The sequence below is a fragment of the Podarcis gaigeae genome (assembly GCF_964106915.1).
Source record: "Podarcis gaigeae genome assembly, chromosome: 8".
NCBI classification, from domain to species: domain Eukaryota; kingdom Metazoa; phylum Chordata; class Lepidosauria; order Squamata; family Lacertidae; genus Podarcis; species Podarcis gaigeae.
In genome coordinates, this window is record NC_139684.1 from 81,057,970 (window position 1) to 81,085,239 (window position 27,270).

The 27,270-nt window shown below is 47.2% G+C and overlaps 1 protein-coding gene across 2 annotated transcripts in view; it reads right to left on the reverse strand.

Moving 5' to 3' along the window:
* BCAM (basal cell adhesion molecule (Lutheran blood group)) overlaps positions 1-27,270 on the reverse strand; it is a 61,923-nt gene that overhangs the window by 28,475 nt on the left and 6,178 nt on the right. For both annotated transcript variants that reach the window (XM_083753896.1, XM_083753895.1), the window contains exon 2: positions 62-195. In XM_083753896.1, the coding sequence (XP_083610022.1) occupies positions 62-195 (134 nt within the window). The remainder of the gene's footprint in view (positions 1-61; positions 196-27,270) is intronic.

The following is a 27,270-nucleotide window of genomic DNA, read 5'->3' on the forward strand; positions in this document are numbered from 1 at the left end:
ATCTAAAAGCACCACACACCCCAGCCGCCATTATCCGCCTTCCCAAGACCAGGATACTCACAATGAACCACTCCACCAGGGGCAAGCCATCGTGACCTTCCGTGGTGTGAGTGCAGGAGATGGACACTTTGTGGCCTAGCTGGACCTCCAACAAAGAAGGCACGGACACTTGCACTTCTGCATGGCATTCTGGGGCTGAGGGGAGGAGAAAAAGAATGAATGAATGAATGAATGAATGAATGAATGAATGAATGGCGATCAGGACTGACCAGAAAACAACCTAAGACCATGCTCAGTAGTAGATTTTGTCAGAGGTTTCCTCAAAACTGATAGCCCCAAGGCCCAGCTGCGTAAGGACCTATGCAAGCAAGCCCCATAAAAGGTAAAGGGACCCCTGACCATTAGGTCCAGTCGCAGACGACTCTGAGGTTGCGGCGCTCATCTTGCTTTACTGGCTGAGGGAGCCGGCGTACAGCTTCTGGGTCATGTGGCCAGCATGACTAAGCCGCTTCTGGCGAACCAGAGCAGTGCACGGAAACGCCGTTTACCTTCCCTCCAGAGCAGTACCTATTTATCTACTTGCACTTTGATGTGCTTTTGAACTGCTAGGTTGGCAGGAGCAGTGACCGAGCAACGGGAGCTTACCCTGACGTGGGGATTCGAACCGTCAACCTTCTGATCGGCAAGTCCTAGGCTCTGTGGTTTAACCCACAGCACCACCCGCGTCCCAGCAAGCTCCATATGCACCGTCAATGGTTCTTCCATATTCCGTAATTTTGCCTCCAAGCTGGCAACTTTTGGGCTTCCTTCTAGGGGGGCCGGATTCAGATTGGGGGCCACCAGTTGCTGACCTCTATCTTAACGGCTGTGTCGTTGCCAAGAGATCATTCACTGTAATCCTCACAAAGTGCTCAGTGCTGCCCACCATTTTTTCACGGGGCACGTTTGTTACAGACTCAATTTCCCAAAAACGTTAACCACCAAAATTAATTACAGCACGTTTTCGGACATCGCAGTCATAAACACATGCTTTTATTGTGGCCACATAACGGTCTTAAAAGAGGATTGGACAGCTTAACGGAGGATAAGGCTGTTGATAGCTCAGTTGGTTAGAGCGTGGTGCTGATGATGCCAAGGTTGCGGGTTCGATCCCTGTACGGGACAGCTGCATATCCCTGCATTGCAGGGGGTTGGAATAGATGACCCTCGGGGTCCCTTCCACCTCTAGAATTCTATGATTCTTCCCATGATGGCTATATTCTGCATCCACGGTCAGAGGCAGCAATACTCCTGAATACTAATTTCTGGAAACTACATGGGGGAACAGTGCTCTTTCGCTTGCCTGTTTCTGTTTCTGGCGGCCTCTGTGAGAACAGGATGCTGGACTAGACGGGCTGCAGGCTTGACCCAGCAGGTTCTCCTTATGTTCAAAGTTCACCCTGTGGTTTAAATCCATGGGAAGCCGCCTTAAACCAAGTCAGACCTTCGGAGGCCTTTATTCTTACATGCAACGGCCGCAGCTCGGACTTTGGTGGCAAAGGGGTGGAAGGAACAAGAAACCCCGACAATAACGGACTGACATTACAAGCTACAAGAATTTGCTGAAATGGCGCAGTTAACAAATACCCTGAGATAAATTTCAAAACAAAAATTTACAGAAAAGTGGGATAGATATAAAACATATGTTCAAAAATACAGTAAAAGATCGCTATCTATGCTAGCATTTGATTGATGTTGGAGTGAGACTGAGTTCAGAAATAGGACTAAGAGCACATATTGATATAGGAATGTATTAGATAATATGTAAAGAAATATACAATAATAAGAGTATATTCATTTGTAAAAAAGGAATATAAAACGGGAAAGACAAGAAGTCTAGTGTGTTGGTATGTATATGATTTGGGCTGAGGAACTGTTTTTGTTTTTTCTCTTTGTTCTTTCTCCTTTTTCGTTTCATTTTCTTTCTAGGTATATAAAATTTGTATATAATTTATGTATACATGTTGGAAATCATATTATAGTAAGTCCTGTAATGTAATATGACAACGTTTACCGATGTAATATAAGAATGTTAAGAAATAAATAAAAACAAAAAAAATTCCTTCCAGTAGCACCTTAAAGACCAATTAAGACCCTAACCCTATCTGAAGAAGTGTGCATGCACACGAAAGCTCACACCAAGAACTGACTTAGTTGGTCTTTAAGGTGCTACTGGAAGGAATTTTTTTTGTTTAGACTATGGCAGACCAACACGGCTACCTATCTGTAACAATAAATAAATAAAATGCAAATTCAATAAATAAGTAAATAAACCAAGTCAGACCAATGTTCCATCTACCTCAGTGCTGCCTACACAGACCGGCAGCAGGTCTCCAGGCCTTCAGGCAAGCCCTGACCCAGAGATGCCAGGAATTGAACCTTCGACAAGAAAGGGCAGTGCTCTGCGCCTGAGCTACGGCCCTCGCCCATCATTTTAAATAACAAATAACAGCAGTGTGTTTTAGGATTTATGCAGCTCCCACAAAGTGTTTTTCAAAGTGCTTCCTCTCAGGCCTCGCCGGTGAAATCCTGCAAGACAGGCATTCATTCTCATATTGCAAAGGTTGAGGCTGAGGAGAGAAAAATATCCGGGCGGGGGGAGGGTGTGTGTGGTTGGTTATTTGCCCAAAGCTATCTAATAAATTCAGAGCAGAGATGAAATCTGAACCGTGTACTTCCTGGCTCACAGCACTTGCTCTTATCTATTATGTGACAGCAGCAGCTTTAGCTTTCGCCAGCCTATCTTTTCAACAAACAGGTCATCCCCCCTTCACGGGGCTGTTATTGTTTTTTTGTAAACAGCGGCCCTTTCCTCTGCCCCATCCATGGCAACAGGAGGAGGAGGAGAAACATTGAAATTGGCAGCTCATCTTTTATCACAATGGGTAACATTCCCAAAGGGAAGTAAAACGGCCTCTGAAGGGAATGCAATTCATCTCTCTGGCCTATAAATGCCTTGATTTGAAAGGTGTGAAACTTGTTCTGTATAGAATTATGATTCTCACAACATGTGAGATCCCTCGTGTGTGTGTGTGTGTGTGTGTGTGTGAAATAAATGCCCTCAGTAGATTCTCTCCTTGCCCCTGTCATCACCAGGGACCATTCTGAAAGGAGAAATTTGATGTTGATCTTAACAAGAAATTCCCCAAATCTGCACTTCTCAAAACATGACTATTCTTTCAAAATTTGCACTTCTCTGAATTTTGCGGCAGAGTTCTCCAACCAACCGAAGTGTACAAAGTCATTAATTATAGTAAGGAAAACCACTTGGGCAAATGTGTACAGAATGCGTTCTGTTTTTGAACAGAATGCGTTCCGGGAGTCTGTTTGACTTCCGGAACCGTTCAAAAACTAAAGTGCGGCTTCCGATTGGCTGCAGGAGTTTGCTGCAGCCAATCGGAAGCCGCGGAAGTTGCGCCGGACGTTCAGCTTCCAAAAATCATTTGAAAAACGGAAGACTCACTTTCGGGTTTCGATCGTTCGGGAGCCGATTTGTTTGGGAGCCAAGGTGTTTGGCTTCAAAAGTATGACTGTAATTTATCAAACCTGTGAACATGTATGTACATTAGGACAGATTTCCACTAAAAACGCTGGCAACTTCTCTGGAGGGCTTCCATGCTTTAAAAAAAACCCCCGCAAGTGGCTGCAGAGATATGAGGAGCGAGATTTACAACAGGGTTGCTGTGAGGATTAAACGAAATGGGGAGGAGAAACGCGTACACAATCTTGAGATCCTTGGAAGATAAAGATGGCATATAAATGTAATAAATAAATAAAATAAAATTTTAGCGTACGCCGTGAATGTGGCCCTAGCCTCCACCAAAGAATCCTGGGAACTGTAGTTTGTTAAGAGCACTGAGAGTTTCTTAGGAGACCCCGTATTCCCCTCCCAGAACTACGCTTCCAAAGGTAATTTAACCATCCACCTCTCTTCCCAAGCAACTCTGGGAATTGCAAATATGTGGAAAGGCAGACATGCTGCGTTCAGCAGAGTAAGGTCCTTGACATTCACCCCCTGAGGGGCAGGAGGGCAGTGCTGGGGGTCTCCACAACTGTTGAAAACCATCAGATCCCCACAGAACTCAACCAACGTTTTCTAACATCGGTTTTCCCCACCGCTGTTGAGAGAAATGGTTCCAAAGGGAAGTTTGCCCTCGAAAGTTTCTAAGCTGCAAAGCAGAACCACCGAATGCCCGGCTCCTCTTTCCTCAGCTGTTCTAAAAATATCCATGGCTCGTTCTCTCTCTCTCTCTGCTGCCGTGTCTTAGAAGCAGATAAGGGCTGGGGCAGCTTGGCTTTAAGTGGAAAACACAATCCTTTTATTCTCCACTCGCTGGCCACCACAAGACCGCCTAATGCTTCTGATCCAGAAGCCACGTTCTTTGCAACATCCTGAGGAGAAATTTCAAATTCTAAGCTTAAAGTCCCAGAGGTATGCTGCTGCAACTTCCGGTTTTACTACTAGAATAAAGTTGGTAAAGTGGGGTCCGAGGATACCCTGACAATTGTACTCAATCCTCCCGTGCTACATAGGATTGTAGCTGGTATGCGTGTACTAATTAATACCCCTCCAAATATTACTATTTTTATTATACGGACTTTCCTTTGAGGTTTTTAAGCAAAGTGCGGGTGACCGTTTGTCATGGATGCTACAGATGATTGTATGATCAATACCCTTCCAGATACAGTGGTACCTCAAGTTACATACGCTTCAGGTTACAGATGCTTCAGGTTACAGACTCTGGTAACCCAGAAATAGTGCTTCAGGTTAAGAATTTTGATTCAGGATGAGAACAAAAAACGTGCTCCGGCGGCACGGCGGCAGCAGGAGGCCCCATTAGCTAAAGTGGTGCTTCAGGTTAAGAACAGTTTCAGGTTAAGTACGGACCTCCGGAACGAATTAAGTACTTAACCTGAGGTACCACTGTATACCACCTTTCCTCCTTTCATATGCAACTCAACAATCTGCAAGCCTACACAGGGTTTTCGCACTCCTGCACATCCACACGAACGCACACAGAACCAAAACTGCATCTTTCCAATTTGCAGAGAAGCAACAGCACAGTGGAGAGCAGGAGCTAACCATAGTTTCCTGAGCCGGGTGCCATGGCAAACTATGGTTAGCTCCAAACAGCAAACTATGGTTAGCTCCAAACAGGAAATGGGGAAGTGAAGCTGCACAGAAGAAGGGAAGGGGGAGTGTGTGAGCCCATGGTTTATCCCCAGTCCTCCAAACCATGGTTAGGGGATCATCTGAACTAAGCAATGGGTCTTTTCATCACAACACTGTTAACCACAGTTTAGCGTTGTGTGTGTGCGTTGTAGGGGGACTGGTTCATGCAGCATCACACACAAACACCTAACACACACCTAAGACACACAGAGAGAGCTTTATTACATTGTATGTTGTGCATTTCTCATGCACTCAAAACAGGAGAAGCGTGCCCCTTTTTCCTCCATCAAATATCAGATATTATATGCCTTTAGCTACACTTAAGGCAATCTTGATTGAGAATTGCTGGGAGGAGCTGATATGGGGCAGGGGGGGGGGAGAGAGAGAGAAGAGGACTAAAGCAGCTATCTGGCACTGGGGGGGTGTGAAAGGAGAGAGAGAAATTGGCGATATGAAAGGGCCCACAAGGAAGCAAGCAAGCCGGCAGCTGCTTGGGATTCCAGGCTGGCGCTGAGGGCTTTGTTCCAGGATAAGCCCCTCCAAATGAGGGGGTGGGGGGAGAGAGCCAGCTTTCATCTCCCAGCCGGGTAATGGAGAGGGAGGGGGGGCGCTTCTGGCAAGGCGGAATGCCCAAAAACTGCTGAGCGCCAGGGAACCAGCTGGGAAAACCCAGGGAAGAAAAAGAGATTGATTCATAAACCCTGGTGCATAGACAGAAGGCTCTTCGTCTTCACGTAACATCTCAAACCAAGGCAGATGGAGGAAGGGAGCAAGTCCCCCCACCAAAGCACCCCCCCCCAAGGGTACCCAAAGTTAGAGGCAGAGACAGGGCTATGATAAGCTCCTCTGTAAAAGATTCTCTGGGAAGGAAGGAAGGAAGGAACTTATTCAGACTGCAGAGCAGGCAGGCACAAGGCCCAGAGACAGGGAGGGATTGCAAGGTCTAAAGGATGCTGGATGAATACAATGCCCAAGGGAAGGCGGAAGCGTGTCCAGGGTTGAAAGTGGGGTGGCAGAGGTATCACTGTCTCTGAGGTACAACGCACAAATGCCTCCCCCCCCCCTCTTGGTTACACTCAGCTGCTTAAGGTTTTGCAAGGAAAGCTTGCTTACTAAGGGGGGTGAATGTTTGTGTTGCAGGACAACTATCCCTTGTGTGAAACACCTCCAGCAATCCACAATCCTCCTGAGGGATGGGGCGTGGCATAGCTCAGGGGTATGGCATGTGTCTTGTATGTAAAAGGCGCCGGGTTCAATCCTGGCAATCTCCAGGTAAGGCTCAGAACATCCCTTGCCTTAAACTCTGGAAAGCAGGTCCCTGTTAGTGAGACAATCCTGAGCTAGCCGGACACTTTATCAGAGAGAAAAAAAGTGTGTCTACTAAGCACAACAAATCATCTTTGGTAAGTCTTGTCCCTATGGAGCAGTTGGGGAGGCTGAAGGTCCCTGCCGTCTCACAGCTGCCTAGGTTCCCTCCTCTTTGGAGTTTTTCCCAAGCAATCTGAGACTGCGCCTTCATGGTGCTAATTTCTCCTCCACCCTCTTCATGCCTCTCCTGGTTCTGGGAGACAAGGGAGGAGGGGAGCTTGTTGCAGCAGGAGGGCGAGCTCTGAGCTTTCATAGATGCATGCCTACGGAAATCTAGGAAACTGCATAATACGAAAGTCAGGCTATTGAGCCATCTAGTTTAGTGCGGTCTATAACGTGAAGCAGTGGATCTCCAGGGTTTCCAGCAGGAAGTCTCTCCCAGTCCTACCTGGAGATTCATCAGGGACTGAACCAAAGGCTTTTTACATCCCAAACCTGTGCATTGCCATGGAACACAACACTGCCGTTTTGTTAATGCCCGCTGGTAGATATGACGCAGAACACGTGGTCCACCAGTTTTCTGGGAGTTGATTGGGCCGCCCAAGTCAACCATTATGTAGATAAACTGCACCTGTCCAAATGCCTTTATTAGTTCTCCAATTGACAACCCACCTGGTCCCAGGGCGGATTGTGGCAATGTAACATCACAACATGCCGACTGCTAAGCCAATGCCCTCTAATCTATCTCTCTGGCCATCGAAAGCCAGTCTGAATTAAATTAAAACAAAATAAAACTCCGGCCCAGGAGCTGCAAGGGATTATGATTGTTTTACAACGGCAACCACAAAGTGCCTTTTTCCGTGTAAATTAAGTGGCTGAAGTGGGGGAGAAAAAAGGAGGCCAGCAAGGAGCAGAAGTTTATGTGAAAGGTTTGTGAACTAAATTTAGCTCCAGTACGAAAAGCAATTTCCTCGACTGAGAAAGTGCTCAGAGTCATTTATTACTTGTTTAATACATTTTGTATACCGCCCTTCATCCAGAGCTCACGGGGCAGTTCACAACACGAAAACACAAAATGCGAACACAAAATACATAATAAAACAAAAACAAGACAAAAACTCTCCTCCTACAAACACATTTAAAAGGCCATAGAATCAAAGGCCTGGTTTCCACCTGGCGCCTAAAGATATGCAATGGAGGCTCCAGGCGAGCCTCCCTGGGGAGAGAATCCCACAAACGGGGAGCCACCACAGAAATGGCCCCGTTCTCGTGGTGCCACCCTCCTGACCTCTCGTGGAGGAGGCACACAAAGAAGGGCCTCAGATGATGATAGCAGGGTCTGGGTTGGTTCATATAGAGATAAGCCGTCCTTGAAGTACTGCGGTCCTGAGCACAGGTATCCTGTTCACTGTTCTTTAATTCCAAGTCTTTTGCACGTAATTCTGCCTTGCAGATTCCGGGGTTCTAGAAGTCTGCCTACCCCTGGGGATTATTTAAGTGCTGCCACCCTAGAATGTTTATGGGGAAAGAGAAAACAGGTGCCCCCAGATAGAAGAGGAAATGAAATTGAAATTAAGAGCACAGCAGGAACAGAGAGGCCAAATCAAAGCTTTCAGCTCCTGGCATTATTCAGATGCAAACGCCTTTGTGCTAAAGGACCAGCAGCAAAGCTCAAACAACCCTGTGGCAAAGAGATGCATAAGCAGCTGGCCTGGCAACTTAAAAAGATTTTAGCTTCAAGGCCAAAAATTCCCAAATATCCTCCCACACCCCTCATACCCCTGGTGCTTAAGCCTTTTCTCTCTCTTTTTGGCGGATGTTTCTGTTCCACTCCAACTTCTGGGAGCTCAGAGGAGAACTACTGCACTTTATAAGGGGACATGGGGCTGGTGATGAATGGGCAGGACCACATAACGTTCTCTTTCCCTGGGTCCCAACCAGTAGAGTAATGGTTCAGGGCACAGGGTATGTGTGTCCCGAATACCCCTTACTATTTCTGCAACGGGGTCCCTGTCTCCAACCTCAGTGTGAAAGTGGGGATTCGTAGCCACTCCTAAGCCTTTAGGAACACTGAAAACACGTGGTTTCGGTTTCAAGAGAATGGTGTGCAATAATAATAATAATAATTTTATTATGTATATGCCTGGGTTGCCCCAGCCACTCTGGGTGGCTCCCAGCAAAATATTAAACACACAATAAAACATCAGACATTTAAAAACTTCCCTGTACAGGGCTGCCTTCGGATGTCTCCTAAAAGTCAAATAGTTGTTTATCTCTTTGACATTTGGGAGGGTGTTCCACAGGGCGAGTGCCACTACCAAGAAGGCCCTCCGCCTGCTTCCCTGTAGCTTCACTTCTCACAGTGAGAGAACCACCAGAAGGCCCTCGAAGCTGCACCTCAGTGCACGGGCTGAATGATGGGAGTGGAGACGCTCCTTCAGGTATACAGGGCCGAGCCCGTTTAGTTCTGTTATGCCCAATGGAACTTCACAGAAAACATAACCTAGGTCACTCCGAAAGAATAACCTCTGAAGACAGTTCCTCTCCTCTCCCCAGCACCAGCTTAAACCATTAAAAACAGCCCCATATTTATCCAAATATCACAGGCCCTTGGCCAGGCCATTGAGAAGAGGCCTTTTAGTTGATAAATTTAGAGAAGAAAACGAATTGATGCACCAGCTCCATTTTATGAAAACCAAAGCCCTGAGGCTTTGGCCTTGTTAGTTTGGGCAATAATCCGGTCTTGGGCAAAACAGCTTCAATATCGGACATCAGAAAAAAATAATGAATCAAGGCCAAGCATTCTTGAGCGTTCTGCAACATTTTGGAGTAGATACACCCATAATCACTCTCTGTATAATGCCGCTTTGCATGCTGAGGTATGAAGGGGTGATTCACAGCAGAAAGACATGAAGGCATGGGGCAAGTTCTCAAAGAAAGAACACGTGCTGTTGTTTTAAAATGCCCAAGCCCTGCACATGCTGAGCAAACCCAATTCGGGTTTCTCTCTTAGGAGAAGCAGAAGCTTTGGTAAAAGAGATGAAAGGGGAGGAATGGTTACAGAACAAGCCCTTACCATTCTCCTTCCTGCAGCAGGCTAAAACACGCTCCTGAGAAGGCAATTGCCCCGGAGCGAGTGACAAAATGGAGCCGAGAAAATACTGAGCGTTCCTCTCTTGCATATGGTGAGATGAGTGATATGCACAAGATCAGGACTGTGACAGGCAAGTCCTGTGATCCAGTCCTCATATAGGGGCATACTAACAGGTTTGTCTAAACTAAGCAAGTTGATTTCTTCACTTTGAAATTTGTTTTCTTTTCTAGTTGCGGAACAGTGAGAGGAGGAAAGAACTCAATTTCCCCTCCAATTTTCAGCCTCCTGAGTTGCAGATGCAACTCGGGTAAACACCTTATTATCAAAACCCAGAAGAACCTCAAATGTATAATGCACTCCTATAATGCTGAGAGACAGCATTGTGATTTTGAATGTTTAGGGACAACAGCTTTATGACTCTGGCTGAATTTAGCTTCAAAGCATGGTTCACTGTAGTTTAACTATGGCTTGGCATAATGTCCAAGTTGACAGACCGTGGCTCACAACTGGACAGCAAACTGGAATCCAAAACTGTAGTTTGAAGTGGGTTTGCAAACCATGCTTTAGGTTAACTTAGGATTGGTACGTTTGAGTTGACAAACCCTCACTTTGGCTGGGGCAAGGCAGTGGAAAGAAGGGCACTCCTGTCCCCAACAACGAAAGGCATTTTGGCAGAAATACCTTGCCTTGGCCCAGGTGAAAAATGTTCTGTTTGTTTACATTCACCTTTCTTCACAATCACTGACTCACAGCCTCCGTTAAATATGACTGGAAGCCTTTGCAAAAAAGGAGACTTGCGACCTCCGTTTGCAAAGAGTTGAAACCGTCCATTTTCTCACTTGTCTCCAATGTGACATAGGTTTATTATGAGCAACTGCAGAGTGGGGGGGTGTAACTGCTCTGAGCTTGAGAAGGTGCAGCAATCTCACACTTAAGCAACAAGAAAATAAACAACAGCTCACTCCTGGCCTCAGCCTAGAAATTACACAAAAGACAGGCGCGGAAATGTTGCAATATGTCCACCGGCTGTAGTCTTCCACTCGCCGAGCACATGCTTAATTGTATGCAAATGAGGTTAATTATGTATAAATAAGATGGGCAGGTTATCTGCCGCCTGTCAGCTCACATTGTGGCTGCCGAAGCTGAACCAACTGTCGGCCACAGAGGTGCCGAGGCTGAACTACAACAGCAAATATGCATTGTTACATTAATCTCCTCTAAACCCAGTAGTGGAAAACTGATGGCCCTAACCGAAGCAATTAAAAATCTCCCTCTTCCCCTGTCTCTCATTTATATTGCTTACAGATATTTTAAAATTTTAGACCATTCAGCAGGCTTTGCACATAATAATATGTGAGTTTCGACTTGGTTAACTGATGGAAAACAAGGCAGTGTCTTTCCCCCCCCCCCCCCCGCCTGCCTCCTTTCAGTGCTTTGTTAGTTAGGGCTGGGCAATATCTGGTTTTCAGCATCACGATATATCACCAGCTAAGCATCACGATATATCGGTATATTACGATGTCTGATAACAATGGAGCTATGAAGAGACCCCCTGTCTGACTGTATCTTGCGACTGAATGTGGATGTGAAGCTCTGTTTTTCTACAATACATTCTACAATAAACATTACCAAAACAAACAACAACCAAAACATTACCAAACATTACCAAAACAATAACAACAACCCTGAAAATGGATGCCCTTTGGCTTAGGATTGGGTTTGCCTGCATGCCCGATGTTCAGAGTGCAAGTCTGTCTCTCGTGGGAAGGAGACTGAGACAGATGCCAGCGACTGGCAGTCTGTACCAAAAGGCAGCTTGCCAGCTTGCTGCCACCCTGCAGAAGGGAAAACAAAGCTTGGGTGATGCCATGCCTCACAAGAATGGTCGACACCAGGAATCAAAAACACACAGACACACCCATTTTCCCTCCACCTGAGGTGCGCCTCCAGCGGCCTAAAACCGTATGGAACCATACAGGCCCACACGCCTTTCTCTAGTCCCCAGGGTGCGCTGCCCGGCCCGTTTTGTCTGAGGATTATTTCATTTTATTTTGGGGACATTAAACTTGGGAAGGCCAACCAGCTGTTTCCATCGTGACTGAGAAAGGACGAGAATGAGGACCTCTGGCCCACATCCAGAGGCTCTTTGGCCAGGCTGGGCCTTGTTGGTTCGGGCCTGTGAAGCACACTTTCCCCTGGGGCCATGCGCATAGAAGAAGCAGGGTGGGAAAGAGATTTTCAAGAGCTCCCCTGTGGGAAGAACGTTATTCTCGAAAGGCCTGTATAGATAATGGTGAGAAAAACGTGAGCTGCCAGCCTTAGACGTGCGCCACTCGCTCGCTTTGTCTCCTGTCCGCACCGTGAGGGAGACAGGGCCATAGTGGCACACCAGGTGCGCCCAGGCAGAAGGCTCCACTGGGATGCATGGTTTCATGCCTTTGTATGAGTGGTGGCAAAGCACATTCGCAACATGAACATCTCCCTCCTTCCCTCTCAGTTCGCCGGCACTGAGAGCATGGCAGAGGAAGGTGCCGTTGCGCTCTACTACAGGGAGAAAGTTCATGTGCTCCCCAGGGTATAAATTATTATTATTATTATTATTATTATTATTATTATTGGAAGCTGCTTTATTTGAAGTTAAGAGCATTGGGTCACGTGGCTCAGAAGGGCAGAAGCATAGCTGTCAACTTACAGATTTGAAAGCCAGCAGCCTCGAAAATAAGGGATCAGCAGCCAAAATAAGGGATTTTCCAGGCACAAGTATGTTCAACCTCTGAGCCCCTCCGAGCCAAAGGCAGAAAGCCCAGCCAGCAGCCAAACGAAGCCTCATCAATAAGGGACAGCACCGGGACATGGCACTGGGATAAGGGACTGTCCCACCAAATAAGGGACGCTTGCCAGCTATGAGGAAAAGCTCCCTGGAGGTTCAGAAAGGGAGACATTTCCAGCCCTACCAAGAGATACCAGGGATTGAACTTGGGACCTTCTACATGCAAAGCAGATGTCCTCCTACTGAACTATGTATGGGCCCTTCCGCTTGTATAGGAGAGGAACCATTACTCATGTAGGTAAACAGTCCCATGGCTCAGCTTGCAACATCCCCAAGCTTTGTTTTGTTTTAAAAGATATCTCTGGTAGCGAGACCAGGAAGGAACTCTGCCAGAGAACATGGCGATCCAGGCTAGACTTGTGGCTTTTCACACTGTGGCTGGGAAACTCCTGGGAGGTTGTTTAGGCAGAGGTTGGATGGCCATCTGTCATGGATGCTTTAGTTGAGGTTCTTGCATTGCAGGGGGTTGGACTAGATGTCCCTTGGGGTCCCCCGACTCGATGATTCTCTGATTCCTCTGCAATGGAGAGAGATTCAGGGTGTATTGGCGTGCTCTGAGGAAGGGGTGGGCAGATGCCAGGCTTGTCGAATCTACTTCATTCACCAAGAGGAGCCAGATGCAAAACAAGAATGGGGAAGAATGGGGAGTGTGGACAAGTCACACTCTTAAAATTAAAGAACACAGCACACATGAACACACACTCAGCCTGAGCATTTATTTTCAGAAATGAGCTCTCGGTCATTTCACACACTCCTGCCTAGGGCAACCTTTCCATTTACATAGGGCCAGAGCAAGACTCAATAGGTCTGCAACAAACGCCATGCGTGAGCCAAACCTTCGCACAAAAACCTGCCCAGAATCCACTTCAACACAGCAAAGTTCAGGTAATGCATAGGTATCACTCGAAAGACAAGTTGAAGCAGAAAATGACCGAGATGCTTAGAGGGGGAAACCACCGGGCTAGATGAAACGGCGCTCTGACTCATCACGAGAGCCAAATTCGCATGTTTACTTATGAAAACTACACAAGATCAAGTGATAAAACATACAGGCAGCGACCTCAACTGTCAATGTGTTTTTCAACCAGCCAGGATTCCTGGCATTACACCCAAAAGCTGAGACTGGGAAAGGGCAAGGTAAGGAAGCCCCATTCACTCAAATGCTGAACCATGCAAGGGTTTTGCCACTCAGATTCAGATCTTAGCAGCTGGGTTTAGAAGCAAAGGCTAGATTTAAGGCAGTCCCTTGAAGAATGTCCGTCTTGTAAGTGAGCTTCTACAGCTGAAAAGTGTCCCTTTGGCGGAAGAGGAAGGCTTGTGCTTCTGGTAACAACTCACTGAACCCAAAGTGTGACTGACTGGGGGGGAAATGGTTTTCTGCCCCCCTTCTGCGTGCCTGCATGCAAACAAATGTATGAGCACATGTACATGTTTGCAAATAGTGCGCAGTTAATCCCCCCCTTCCTAGCCATGTGTGTGGGCAAGCAAAAGACCTTGAAACGCATTTTGTACGCTGCCAACTTTGCAAAACGAGATTCACCAAGGCTCTTTTGTTTGTGGAGAAACCTAGCCCTGCTAAGATCCTGGGTGAGTGAGGACTGGCTGTGGTGGCTGCGTCAAGGGAACTGAACTCTGCATGTACCTAGGGGCACTCTCTCCACTACACAAAGGAAATTAGCCTCATGCACATCGGAACAATGAGATGGTAGGTGTTAACTCCCAACACTGAAAAAACTACGTAGATTTTGGAGCCTAAGTCAGCATCCAGAGTTCACTCACCACTGTTCTGGAAACACAGTACACACAAAATAACTGCTATATTCCCTCTCTATCCTGCAGTTTCTTTTGAAACACTGCACTTTGATGCATCTGCCCCCAAACCATCTTCCATTGAAACTGAGGAACAGAGTGAAGCAGCCAAGTTTCACATTGGGAATGTGCACATAGCCATGTTTGTGTTCATCTCTTCATCTCCCCGCCACCTCCAACCAGATTAGCTTTTGGAGTTATCACATTCTTGAATTTTATTTTTTATGTAGAAGGGAACATTCAGCTACACGAGGGATCACCATTTTGAGGGGGCCAGTGGGCACATTTGCAAACAAAAAAAGCCTGTTGTGGGCCTCGTAGCGTGGTTGTGAGGGTAAAATGGGGGGGGGGGACCCTGAACCCTGGTTGTCAAATGAGCCCCTGGTGCTTTGAAAAACAAAAATATAAGGAAATGCGCATCTTAACATCCATCTAAAGCCGCATTGCCCTATATAAAGAACAGCTAAATGGATTTTATCCGGTGCTAGTTCTCCCAGAATTTGGCGAAGCATTGCTTTTCCCCCCTTTCTTAAATTTCCTCTCACCACCATATCCAAACTGTAAATACCCAGCCACTTCTGACAGCTTAACAGCCCCCTACATTTCACTTGAAGGTTTTGTTTACTTGTTTTTAAAAGCAAATTCTGAGGGAACTTTCTCTGCTCTGGCCAAACCCCAATCCGTGACTCCTCACCACCTCCTCCCACTGCAAAAAGCTATGTTAGGGTTGTCTGGTTAGCTTAAAATGTCTGCTTGCAGAAGCTGCCTCACCCCATATCAGACCGGGGGACCACGGTGCCCCATCTCTGAGGCACACACACAAAAGCTGTCCCATCTGAGCCCAACCAGGCCATCTTTCTCTCTCCCACCCCCAGCCCCCTCAGCCCTGTCTGGGTTCAGGTTGCCCTGTCCTCCCTTAGGCCTTCCCTGCCGGGGAAGAGAAGCCGGAGTGACAGATTAGCCTTGTTAGTGGGATTCCCGCAGAGGGGACGCAGACCAGTGACAGCTGGTGCTGGGGACACTCCCAGGCCGGGAAGGGAGCCCCCTCGCCCACACCCACCCCAAATCCCCGAGCCTGCGCCAGACGCAGCCCGCAGTGGCATGGGAAGGGCAGATGAAAGAGGCCGGCGTGCACCCAGGCCAGCCTCTTTATTCATATTGAGGAGGGGTCTCCTAAGAATAGCCAACTTCTCTCAGGGCAGAGGCGAAAGCAAAGGGGCGGGGGATTTGCAAAAGCAACGAGTCCCTGCGGACAATCTAACTCATGGGTAGGCAAACTAAGGCACAGGGGCCGGATCTGGCCCAATTGCCTTCTAAATCTGGCCCATGGACGGTCTGGGAATCAGCATGTTTTTACATGAGTAGAATGCGTGCTTTTCTTTAAAATGCATCTCTGGGTTATTTGTGGGGCCTGCCTGGTGTTTTTACATGAGTAGAATGTGTGCTTTTATTTAAAATGCATCTCTGGGTTATTTGTGGGGCATAGGAATTCGTTCATTCCCCCCCCCCCAAATATAGTCCAGCCCCCCACAAGGTCTGAGGGACAGTGGACCGGCCCCCCCGCTGAAAAAGTTTGCTGATGCCTGATCTAACTTTATCAGTTGCACCAGACATTTAAAGCACACTGCCTCCCCTCTAAGAATCTCACCCCTCACATATACAATTCCCAGTAACCTTAAGAAACCACAGTTCCCTAGATTCTTGGTGGGATTTTATGTATGTTTAAAGGCTTTACGTGTGCATTGATTGTGCTCCAAATGTACAGCCTCCGTGTCCTGCATCAAAAAAGAGAATTTTTACCATTGCCAACGTGGAGGAAAATGTGGGGTGAAATGTTTTTTATTACATTTTTATCCCACTTTCACTCCAAGGAGTTCAGGGCGGTCAGCACACATTGTTCCACAACCCTCCACTCCGGCAGCACACACAATTTGATACTCACAACAACCTTGTGAGGTAGGTTTCGTGACTGGGGAAGGATTTGAACTTGGGTCTCGTCATTTCTCGTTTGGCACTCTAGCCCAGCTTTCCCCAACCAAGTGCCCTCCAGCTGTTTTGGACTACAGTTCCCATCCTGATGGGAGTTTTAGCCCAAACCGTCTAAAGGCCACCATGCTGGGGAAAGCTGCTTTAACCGCTATGCCACACTGCCTCTCAGTGAGCCCCAAATGCCTCGGCTAGCTTCTACAATCCCCTTTTCCCAAACTCTGAAAGTTCCTAATCTCTCCTGCCCTGACCTCTGTCCAGCCAACTCCAGCCAAGCTTTTACCACCTTTTATGGACTCTCCAGATAACCATCCTATCCGTAAGAAAACAGGAAGGTTTTTTTCCTCTACGCCTCCAAGCACATTTTCAAAACTGGAGCCAAAACAGATTGAAATGCACTTGGGAAAGAAATCCCATCCTCACCAGAACAAACAAAACTGCAACTCTAGCACACTTTTTGCTAATTGAAGACAGAGCTCCTGAAGCGTGAACATTTAGTAAAAATAATGGATCTCCCAGAAGTGGGGAAAAGAGGACCCAGGAGTCCTACCTCCCACCTTGATGGCAGGTTTGAAAAAAAGAAAAAAAAGACGTGATCCTTAACTCCTGCCCTGATGCAAAGCAGATTCACACCTTAGACCCTACAGGTCTCTTCCCAAAAGTGGGAAAAGAAACCAAGGACCTCAGTTGCAAATCTTGACCTTCTTCCTCCCCACCTGAATTCATCCCCTACAGCAGGGATAGCGAACTAGGTACTTTTCACGTATTAAGGTAACGGTAAAGGGACCCCTGACCATTAGGTCCAGTCGTGACCGACTCTGGGGTTGCGGCGCTCATCTCGCTTTATTGGCCGAGGGAGCCGGCGTACAGCTTCCGGGTCATATGGCCAGCATGACTAAGCCACTTCTGGTGAACCAGAGCAATGCACAGAAACGCCGTTTACCTTCCTGCCAGAGCTGTACCTATTTATCTACTTGCACTTTTGACATGTTTTCGAACTGCTAGGTTGGCAGGAGCAGGGACCGAGCAACGGGAGCTCACCCCGTCGTGGGGATTTGAACCAGCGACCTTCTGATCAGCAAGTCCTAGGCTCTGTGGTTTAACCCACAGCGCCACCCGCGTCCCTTTTTCACGTATTGCTGAACTACAATTCCCATCATTCCTGACCACTGGGCATGCTGGTTGGTTGGTGCCGGTGGGAATTGGAATCGAAACAATACAGTGTCAGGTTGTAAGTGTCCCAACTCTGAGAGCCATGGAAGTGATGCAATAATCCAGACATATCACCCCTCTCTTCCGACATACTAACCTGCGTCCAAAAGAGAGGTTTTCTTTTAACTAAAGTTTCCAAAGCCAGGTCAGCTCCCCGCCTCATTTCCCCCCCCCCTTTCTTGTCAGTGCCAAATTACACAAGACACACAAAAGCCTGTTACTGCAGCTTGAAAGCTCTTTCCAAAAGAGAAAAAAGGGGGGACATCTTTGGAAGAGACAACTGGGAGCGGAGCAGCGGCAAGTGGAAAGAATCAGAGTTAGAAGGTACCCTAAGGATCATCTAGTCCAACCCCCTGCAATGCAGGAATATGTCCCATATGGGGATCAAACCTGCAACCTTGGCATTATCAACACCATATACTAATCGAATGAGCTGTCCAGGCAGGTTCAAGGTTTTCCTATACCTTCACCCCTAAAGTGGGCTTTTCTCTTCCGTCTCTCGTGAATGGACACAAAACATGCAATCGGGCCCCAGACATCATAGCCAGAACTGCATATTCCTTAACTGCATGGTACAGGGGCTAAAATATTCTGAAATGGCGACATAATGCAGCAGCTTAAAATAGATAGCTATATATCAGGGGAAAGGCAGGCTTATGCTTCCAAGTGTGCAGGCAGAGCCCAGCAAAGTCTTAAAAGCTGGGGTAGGGGCTGGTCAGGATCTCTAGGGAGCAGGGATTTATGGCGCTGCGAAGTTAGTTCCTTGTCGATCCTCAAGGCTAGGAGATTCGATATGTGATGCACAACAGCTGACAATGCGTTTTGCTTCACGTATGCCAGTCTCAGAATCCACTTTGCTTTGGTGCAGAGTGCGGTGCCTCTTTCACTCCCCAGTATTGATTATCCCCAGCCCCTTTCTGTTCTTATTGCTGTTATTTATCTGTTTATTCCATTTTCCGGTCCACTTTATACAACTGAAAAGCCTCGAAAGCAGCTGGGCACAACGAAACACGTCGGAGCAATTTAAAAGCGGAAAAACGGAAAAGTCAGCGGCCATACAAAATAAAATCCAGCAACCACTTCTACCCACCTCATTAAAAAGATGCAACATTAACGTACCAAAGGCATTAATGGGGAAACAGGAAGGTCTTAGCCTGCTGCCTAAAAGATGACAAAGGGTTTATCTGCATCTCTGGGGAACTGAACTTGCACTAAAGAGCCGGTTTTCAAGGGGAAGAGGTGGGGATTTATATACTAATAGCAACACACTGAACTTGGTCTGGTAGCACAGAAGTTAGCAAACTTTTTCAGCAGGGGGTCAGTCCACTGTCCCTCAGACCTTGTGGGGGGCCGGACTATATTTTGAAAAAATATATATGAACGAATTCCTATGCCCCATAAATAACCCAGAGATGCATTTTAAATAAAAGCACACATTCTGCTCATGTAAAAAACATCAGGCAGGTCCCACAAATAACCCAGAGATGCATTTTAAAGAAAAGGACACATTCTACACATGTAAAAACACGCTGATTCCTGGACCATCCGTGGGCCAGATTTAGAAGGTGACTGGGCCGGATCCGGCCCCCGGGCCTTAGTTTGCCTACCTATATCAGAAACCAGTGCAGCTCTCTGAGCAGAGTTGTTATGTGCTGACAGGGCCTCACTCCTGTCAGAACTCATACTGCAGCTTTCTGAAACTTAGAAACATAGAATCATAAGAGTTGGAAGGGACCCGAGGGTCATCTAGTCCAACCCCCTGCAATGAAGGAATCTCAACTGAAGCCTCCATGACAGATGGCCATCCAAACTCTGCTTAAAAACCTCCAAGGAAGGAGAGCCCACAACCTCCCGAGGGAATCCGTTCCACTGTCTTAACAGCTTTGGCTGCCAGAAAGTTCTTCCTCTTGTTGAGTCGGAATCTCCTTTCTTGTAACTTGAACCCATTGCTTCGGGTCCTACGCTCCGGAGCAGGAGAAGACAAGCTCACTCCATCCTCCAGGTGACAGCCCTCAGGTGGGGCACACAGAGAAGGGCCTCTGACAAAGGGCTTGGGCTGGTTCATATGAGGAGCCCAGGTCCCTGAGATACGCTGGACCTGAGCCATAAATGACTTTAGAGATCAAAAGCAGCCCTTTGGACTGAGCCCAGGAACTAATCGATAGCCACAGCAGAGCAACAGATCCCACGATAAACAAGGAGACCGTCAGAAGGGAACTGCTCTTCTTTGCCACTGCGTAGCCCCTACACCTCTGTAGTGTGAAACGCAGAACGAAAACAGACTCTCTCCAAAGCAAAGAGAAACAATCTGGGTGGCTTAGATGCTTGCCACTGAACATTAATGTATTCGCTAAAGCGTTTATGCTCTGCTTTTCCTGCCCATCAAGCTGCTATCATCCCAAACAAGTCCTTTTTTTGTGGGGGGACGCAAAGCTGATAAAGGGGACAGAGACTGGACAACACCTCTCTGGCCAAGCAGAAGACACATCCTCAAATTTGGAGGAAGAACAAGTTGTCACATAAACAAAGCAATGACGAAAACCTGTTGCTGGAAAACATCAACAAGGAGGAAGCATTTGTTAGCAACCTCAATGTCACACTCTCCTGCTCTGTGTTAATTAATCCAGAATTACCACCCCAATTGCAAACACGGATTAGGACTCCTCCATATTATCTGGCCTTGAAAAGCTTGAAACCATATAATCTGCAGGTTAATCAGCCAATTGGAGGGAAGGCTCCTAATGGATGGGACCGAGATGGAAAGGCATGCTTGGCTTGCGGTTTCTCCGAACCTTCTTGGCCGCGGCGTCTTAATGCATTAGGGGAATGAAAGAGAGACCGTAAACATGACTCGGCTTCCAAACAGGGAGCTGCTGCTGCAGCAGCAGAAGATTTAGTTAAATTGCAACATGTAATTCCTCCAGGTTTTCCTAGCCAGCCGCTTACACGCAGATATATTAAAGTTGCAAGGGTGGCATGTGGGAGAAGTCACTGCAATGATTCCCATCGGGCAAGAGTTCATCGAAAGGTTTTGAGAGGTAAAGACCCCTGACCATTAGGTCCAGTCGTGGCCGACTCTGGGGTTGCGGCGCTCATCTTGCTTTATTGGCCGAGGGAGCCGGCGTACAGCTTCCGGGTCATGTGGCCAGCATGACTAAGCTGCTTCTGGCGAACCAGAGCAGCGCACGGAAACGGCGTTTACCTTCCTGCCGGAGTGGTACCTATTTATCTACTTGCACTTTGACGTGCTTTCGAACTGCTAGGTTGGCAGGAGCAGGGACCGAGCAACGGGAGCTCACCCCGTCGCAGGGATTCAAACCGCCGACCTTCTGATTGGCAAATCCTAGGCTCTGTGGTTTAACCCACAGCGCCACCCGTGTCCCTTAAACTTAAGAGGGGGCAGTCACAACTCAGTGGTAGGGAGTACAAGCTGGCACAGTCCATTTAAATCCCTGGCATTTCCAGTTTACAAGGATCAGGTAGCAGGTGGTGTAGAAAAGCTGCCCCCAACCTGGTGCCCTCCAGGTGTTCGTTGATTTAATCCATTTCCCACAATTCCTCCAAGGAATAGGAGTGGTCATAGTCCAAAATAGCTGGGAGGGCGCCCAGTTGAGGAAGGCTGATGGAGAAGACGTCTGCCTGTGAAGCGAGCCGCAGTAAATCACACCGAGTGAGTTGGTGTTAACTCTTTATTAGCCAAACAAATCTCCAGAGGAGTGCTGAGATGGTCAGACCTACCCTAAAGCAGCTTCATGGGTTAAGCTAGCTGTTCTGAACATGCACCTTGATATGGTTTCATGTCACAGGAGGAGGAGGAGGAGGGACAGAACAGAGAAACACATAAAGAGTGGTGATTCCTGTCCCCGCCACATGCATAGCCAGGAGACGTCTACAAGTAGCTGACTTGCAGTCACAGCATGAAAAGGCGTTTAGGACACAGCTCCGTCAGGCAGGATGCTGGGGAGCCCAGCAGCACGCTTATTTATTTACTTAGAATATTGATGTCGCCTGTCTGTTTCTGCTTCTCAGCCTCCCAGAATGGCGTACAGAACAATTCTCTCTCTTCCTCTCTCTCTCACACATGCACCAGGAAAACCCCACAAAAATTAAATGCAAAACAGCCACTTAGATAAGAGACTTCTTGGGGCACGAGGAATAAATATATCATCATCCGTGTTAGAAAGTGAGATATGAAAGCTAGGGGCTATATGGCAGCTTAAACCTAGGTTATGGGCACAACAAAGGAATGTCTAGGTGAGCTTTTTTAGAAGAAGAATACAAAGTTGAAAGTGAGTGAACTACAGCTAAAATATTGTGTTCATTTTTCACATGGTCTAGTCCTTTCCCTGACCACCCCCCTAATATTTTTAAGAGAATCTCTCTTCTCCAGTCTTCAGAGAGTAGCTGGAAGTGGGGAGGCAAAAAAAGGTCCCCCTTTCCTTCCACTCTGCAGTTTTCATCTGAAATCTTAGGCGCAGTACTGAGCTCAGAGCTCAGAAACTGCTTGCGCTGATGATGCTCCCAAAATGCGCCTAAAACAGTGAGAGTTTCGAACGCTGATCATCAGCCAACAAGGCCAAAGGCCTGCTGAAACAGTTTGATTTTCAAAAGGCACCTGAATTCCACTTCTGGAAAGGAAAAGAAGAAACATGGGGCAGAAGGAGAGAAGGTGCAGGATTCCAAGGACATATCCTGAGGCCATGCACATGTTTCTATGTCATGCCTCCTAGCGACTTGAGAAGCACGGCTATTTAGTCACTTCTAAAAAGAGCAAAAGGGGAGGATCCTGATGAAGTCCTAGAAGTGGATCACACAGGCCGTTCTCTATTTGCAGATCCCCAGAGGGAGGGATCTCCCTTGCTAGCCTTGTGGGTTCCACGTCGTCCCGGGGGGTATGTGGCGGAGACGAAGGAGTTACTGAGAAAGGGGAGGCTGATTAAACAGTAACAGGTGCCGCTGACCCAGGGAACAGCTGTGGCCTGCCATGAAAAAGGAGCCAGGGACAACCAAGGAATAAAAACAGGGAGGGGGGGAGGAAGAGCGGGGGGGGCGAGGGAGAAGGAGGAAGAACCCAGAGGAAGACGAGCAGCCAAGGACTAATGGGAGCAGAAAGAACGCGACGTTTCTGCGCCACTGGGATTTGGGCTTGCAACTGCAGCGCTGGGCAGCCGGCTCAAGACTTGGCATCCTGGGATTCTCCCTCCCTCCTTTGTTAAAGAAAACTGGCTAGCCCTCGTGGCTGGTGAGAAGCCTTGCAGTATATGAAGAGGTACCAAAGATCAAGAGGCAAACTTCAGTCCCCCTCGCATTGTTTTATCTTTCCTAGTATCCAACCATGATAACCTACAGGCTTCCTCCCTCCCCCACAGTGTCCTATAGCTCCTCCCCATCATTTTCCCGGTCCTCTATGAAAGAATATGAAATGATGCCTTGAATATCTGGGCCCTTGCAAACAAAAATGAAGACATGCATGTGCATCTTTCTGCGTCAATCGCACAATGCATGATAGTTTTACTTATTTGTTTGATAGGGTTCCTTATTTGATTTTTCCCCACTCTAAAGTTGCATCTGCTTAATTTATTCTTGGGCCCTGCATTGGGAGAAAGGGGTGATACACATTAGGGAAATAATAAATAAAAACGGGTGCAAACCAATTGATTTGCACCCATTTTTATTTCCAGTTCTACAGAAACTGGATTTCCATAGCTGCCTCTCCATCATTTTCCCGGTCCTCTTTGAAAGAATATGAAATGATGCCTTGAATATCTGGACACTTGAAAACAAAAATGAAGACATGCATGTGTATCTTTTTGCGTAAATCGCACAATGCACGATCGATTTACAGTGGTACCTCAGGTTACATGCGCTTCAGGTTACACACTCCGCTAACCCAGAAATAGTGCTTCAGGTTAAGAACTTTGCTTCAGGATGAGAACAGAAATTGTGCTCTGGCGGCGGCAGCGGGAGGCCCCATTAGCTAAAATGGTCTTCAGGTTAAGAACAGTTTCAGGTTAAGAACGGACCTCCGGAAGTACTTAACCTGAGGTACCACTGTACTTATTTGTTTAATAGGGTTCTTTCTTTGATTTTTCCCCACTCTAAAGTTGCATCTGCTTAATTTATTCTTGGGCCCTGCTTTGGGAGAAAGGCGTAATACACAATAAAGAAATAATAAAATATGTATAATTTTTTTTAAAAAAAAAATCTGGTTTCTGTAGAACTGAAAATAAAAATGGGTGCCAATCAATTGATTTTTATTTCCACTTCTACAGAAACCAGATTTCCTTGCCATAAAATTAAGATTTTTATAACAAGAATAACGATAATATCATGCTTGCACACATATACACACACAGCCTAGAGGGAAAGAAAGCTTGATGTGGTATGTAAGGAAACCAGATGTGCAGGCAAAAGCGCCATGGGTCAGTGTGTCTGGCTGTTAACCAGAAGGTCAGTGGTTCGAGCCCACCAAGGGACAGCTGCATTGCAGGCGGTTGAACTAGATGACCTTGGGGTCCCTCCCAACTCGACAACACTATAATTCCAAGGACAAGCAAGAAATCAGTTCTGCAGCTGAAATCAGTTTTGCAGTCCACAGACCCATCCCTCCATTTTCCTGCCCACTCTCCCCCACCACACACACGTAATCAAGTCTATAATATTACACCTGATCTAGAAAAGGGTGAATTCTCACCAGAGGAGCAATTCTCACCATCACCCTAGCCCTAACAGCGCCAGTTAGGAAGGGTGTCCAGCTTTGGCACAAAAACATATTGCAATGTTCATATTTATTCTTTGGCTCGCTTTTATTTGAGCTGATTTTCTGTTGCAATCACAGAGTAGCTAACAACAGTTTTTAAAAACTGCAAAATCAATTTGTAACATGTTGGCAATCAATAAAACAAGAAAAGGGAGCAGCGTAGAAATGCAGTGCAAATAAAAAGGTCGATTTGCTAAAAAACTGAACCTGAGAGGCCAGATGCATGGTGGAAGAGAAACATCTTGGCTAGATGGCAAGAAGGTCAAGGGGAGGCTGGATGGAAGGCTGGAGATAGTGAGTTCCCCAGTTTACTTAGCAACAGCTGCTGAACAAAGCAGGCTTAGAAAAGTTCACTTAGCAAGGAGAGAGGAAGTTTGGGGACTCCCATCCTGACAGCATGTGCAACCAAAGAAATGCTGGATGCAGCCTCCGGCATTGCAGCATCAGAGCTACTGGTCCTGATGGGGTGTTAGAAATTATCCAATTTGCTACTGGCGCTGGTCCAATTGCGACCACGTGGAGATCTCTGGGTGCCAGGTTGGCAACTGAAATCTCCATCTGGCTGGCCCTCTGGCGATCTTAAGCAGGTAAGGAGAAGAGCTTATTCATTGCATTTTCTCTCTCCCCCCCCCTTTCCCCAAGGGGTTCATAGTTTGTCCCTCTCCTCGGTTAATCCCCCACAACGACCCTGCAAGGTAGGTCAAGAGGCTGTGACGGACTTCGTGAGTGTCAGGACTGAGTGGAGATTTGAACTCTCATCCCCCAGGTCTGAGTCCGACACTCTAACCACTACCCCACATTGCCTTCCGAGAGCCCTTTTGCTGTGGGGCAGCTCTATAAGATAAGTAGTTAAATAAATAGGGAGAAAGCAACATGTCACTTAAAGAAGTTAAGTTACAGGGAACCAGGCAGAGGGCCTTCTCGGTAGTGGCGCCCGCCCTGTGGAACGCCCTCCCACCAGATGTCAAAGGGAACAACAACTACCAGACTTTTAGAAGACATCTGAAGGCAGCCCTGTTTAGGGAAGCTTTTAATGTTTGATGCATTACTGTATTTTAATATTTTGTTGGAAGCCACCCACACCAGGTTCGGGATAGTTGCCCCATGCCTCTAGCAACAACTGATCTGCAGAAATCAGCTTTTAAAAAAATAAAAATGCAGGCGATGTTCTGCATCATTACTCCCTGGCAATGTCTGTGGATCAGGTTGGCTGGGGAAGCCCAGCCAGGTGGGTGGGGTATAAATAATAAATTATTATTACAGTGGTACTTAATTCGTTCTGGAGGGCCGTACTTAACCTGAAACTGTTCTTAACCTGAAGCACCACTTTAGCTAATGGGGCCTCCCGCTGCCCGATTTCTGTTCTTATCCTGAAGCAGAGTTCTTAACCTGAAGCACTATTTCTGGGTTAGCAGAGTCTGTAACCTGAAGCGTATGTAACCTGAAGCGTATGTAACCTGAAGCGTATGTAACCTGAGGTACCACTGTATTATTATTATTATTATTATTATTATTAAGAAGGATCTGAAATATTTTCCTGGTAGCTTGAACTTGTTTTATTCCGGGTTGTTTTATTTCACGTTTTAATGTGTTGTAAATTTCAGCGCCTGGCAGATTTCTCTTCCTCTGTGTGACATAGAGGAAGCACAATTCTGCACAATTCTGCAAAGTCAATTCTGCACAATTCTGCAAAGTAAATTCTGCAAGATCGGGGAAGCATGATTTAATATTTACTTAATGTGTATAATGTACACAGGTCGCAGAATTCAGCTCATCCTCTTGCAGAATCCGGATTGCCTCGGAAGAGCTTTTGCTTTTTTAAAAATCAAGCGCAGAACATGCACACACCCACAGCAAACGTCCCCTGTGGCACATACCTAAGCATGTTTCTAAGTACATGTAGTGACATGTGTGTCTGCGCCACAGACTCTCCTGCGGTTTGCATGCGCACACCAAGTCCCGTGGCGCAGCTTTCCCGCGGATCCAGGGCACGCCAGGTAGCATGCATGCTATGTTCGGCACATGGATTCCAGAGGGTGGGAGCAAGGGGGCTGGAATCCGACAAAGTTCCTTTGCTCTTCAGCGTCACGTTCAGAGCAAATGACAGCGAGGGACGCTTTCTTTCCCAGCTCCCACAGACCAAATGCCCAGCTATGAATAGCTCCAGCCCAGAGCTGCCTGGGGGGATAAGCCCCAAATCCCCAGAGGAGCTAAAAAAAGCCCCGGGGTCTAGAAATAACCACAAGCTGGTGCTAGAGCAAGGACTTTCTGAGCTTTCTCCCCACCCCACCCCACCCCACAGTGCCAGTCTAAGGATGAAAGGCAAGGCGGTGCTGCTGGGCACATTGTTTATCTCCCTGGCTCCCAGGGCAGTGCATCAGCTCAGCATCCCAGCCGGGCTGGGGCGCCTGCAGACACGCTTAATGAAGCCAGCTAATTAACATGGGGGAGAACTGGAGTTTGCCTGGTGTGGGAGCTGCCAAATAGAGCAAAGGAAGAGGGAACTTTCAGGAATTTGAGAGCAGGAGGAGGAGCAAGAAGGGGAGCTCCAAGCGGGGGAAAAATCAAAGCCAGAACTCCTGGGTTCTTTCCGCAGCTCTGAGAAGACAACGCAAATATTTCTGTGTGGTGGCTTCAAACCGCTTATCAACCACGGCTCCCAAAACCTTGCAAAACCTGCAAGCTATGGATAAGATAAAGGCACTCTGCACGTGCTCAGAGACACCTGCCTCCGCATTTAGCCTTAGCGTTTTAAAATAAAAGGTTCCAGGGTCAATTTCTAGCAGAGCCTTTAGACCATAGGTCTGGGAACAGGATTTTCAGGACCCTGGGGTTCCCTGCGACAGCATGGCTACTTAGAAGAAGCAGCACACAAAGCCCAGTTCGCGCACAAAAGCGCTCCAGAAGTCAAAATACACACGTCAAGTGTCCTTTCTGATTGAGTTTACCGGACAATCTTTGCCCAGGCTCTTCCACGGATAAACGCATGTGTGTTTGAAGGGGAGGAATCACGCACATTAATTTCTAGCCTGCGATTTGAAGAGAAGTTTACACGCTTG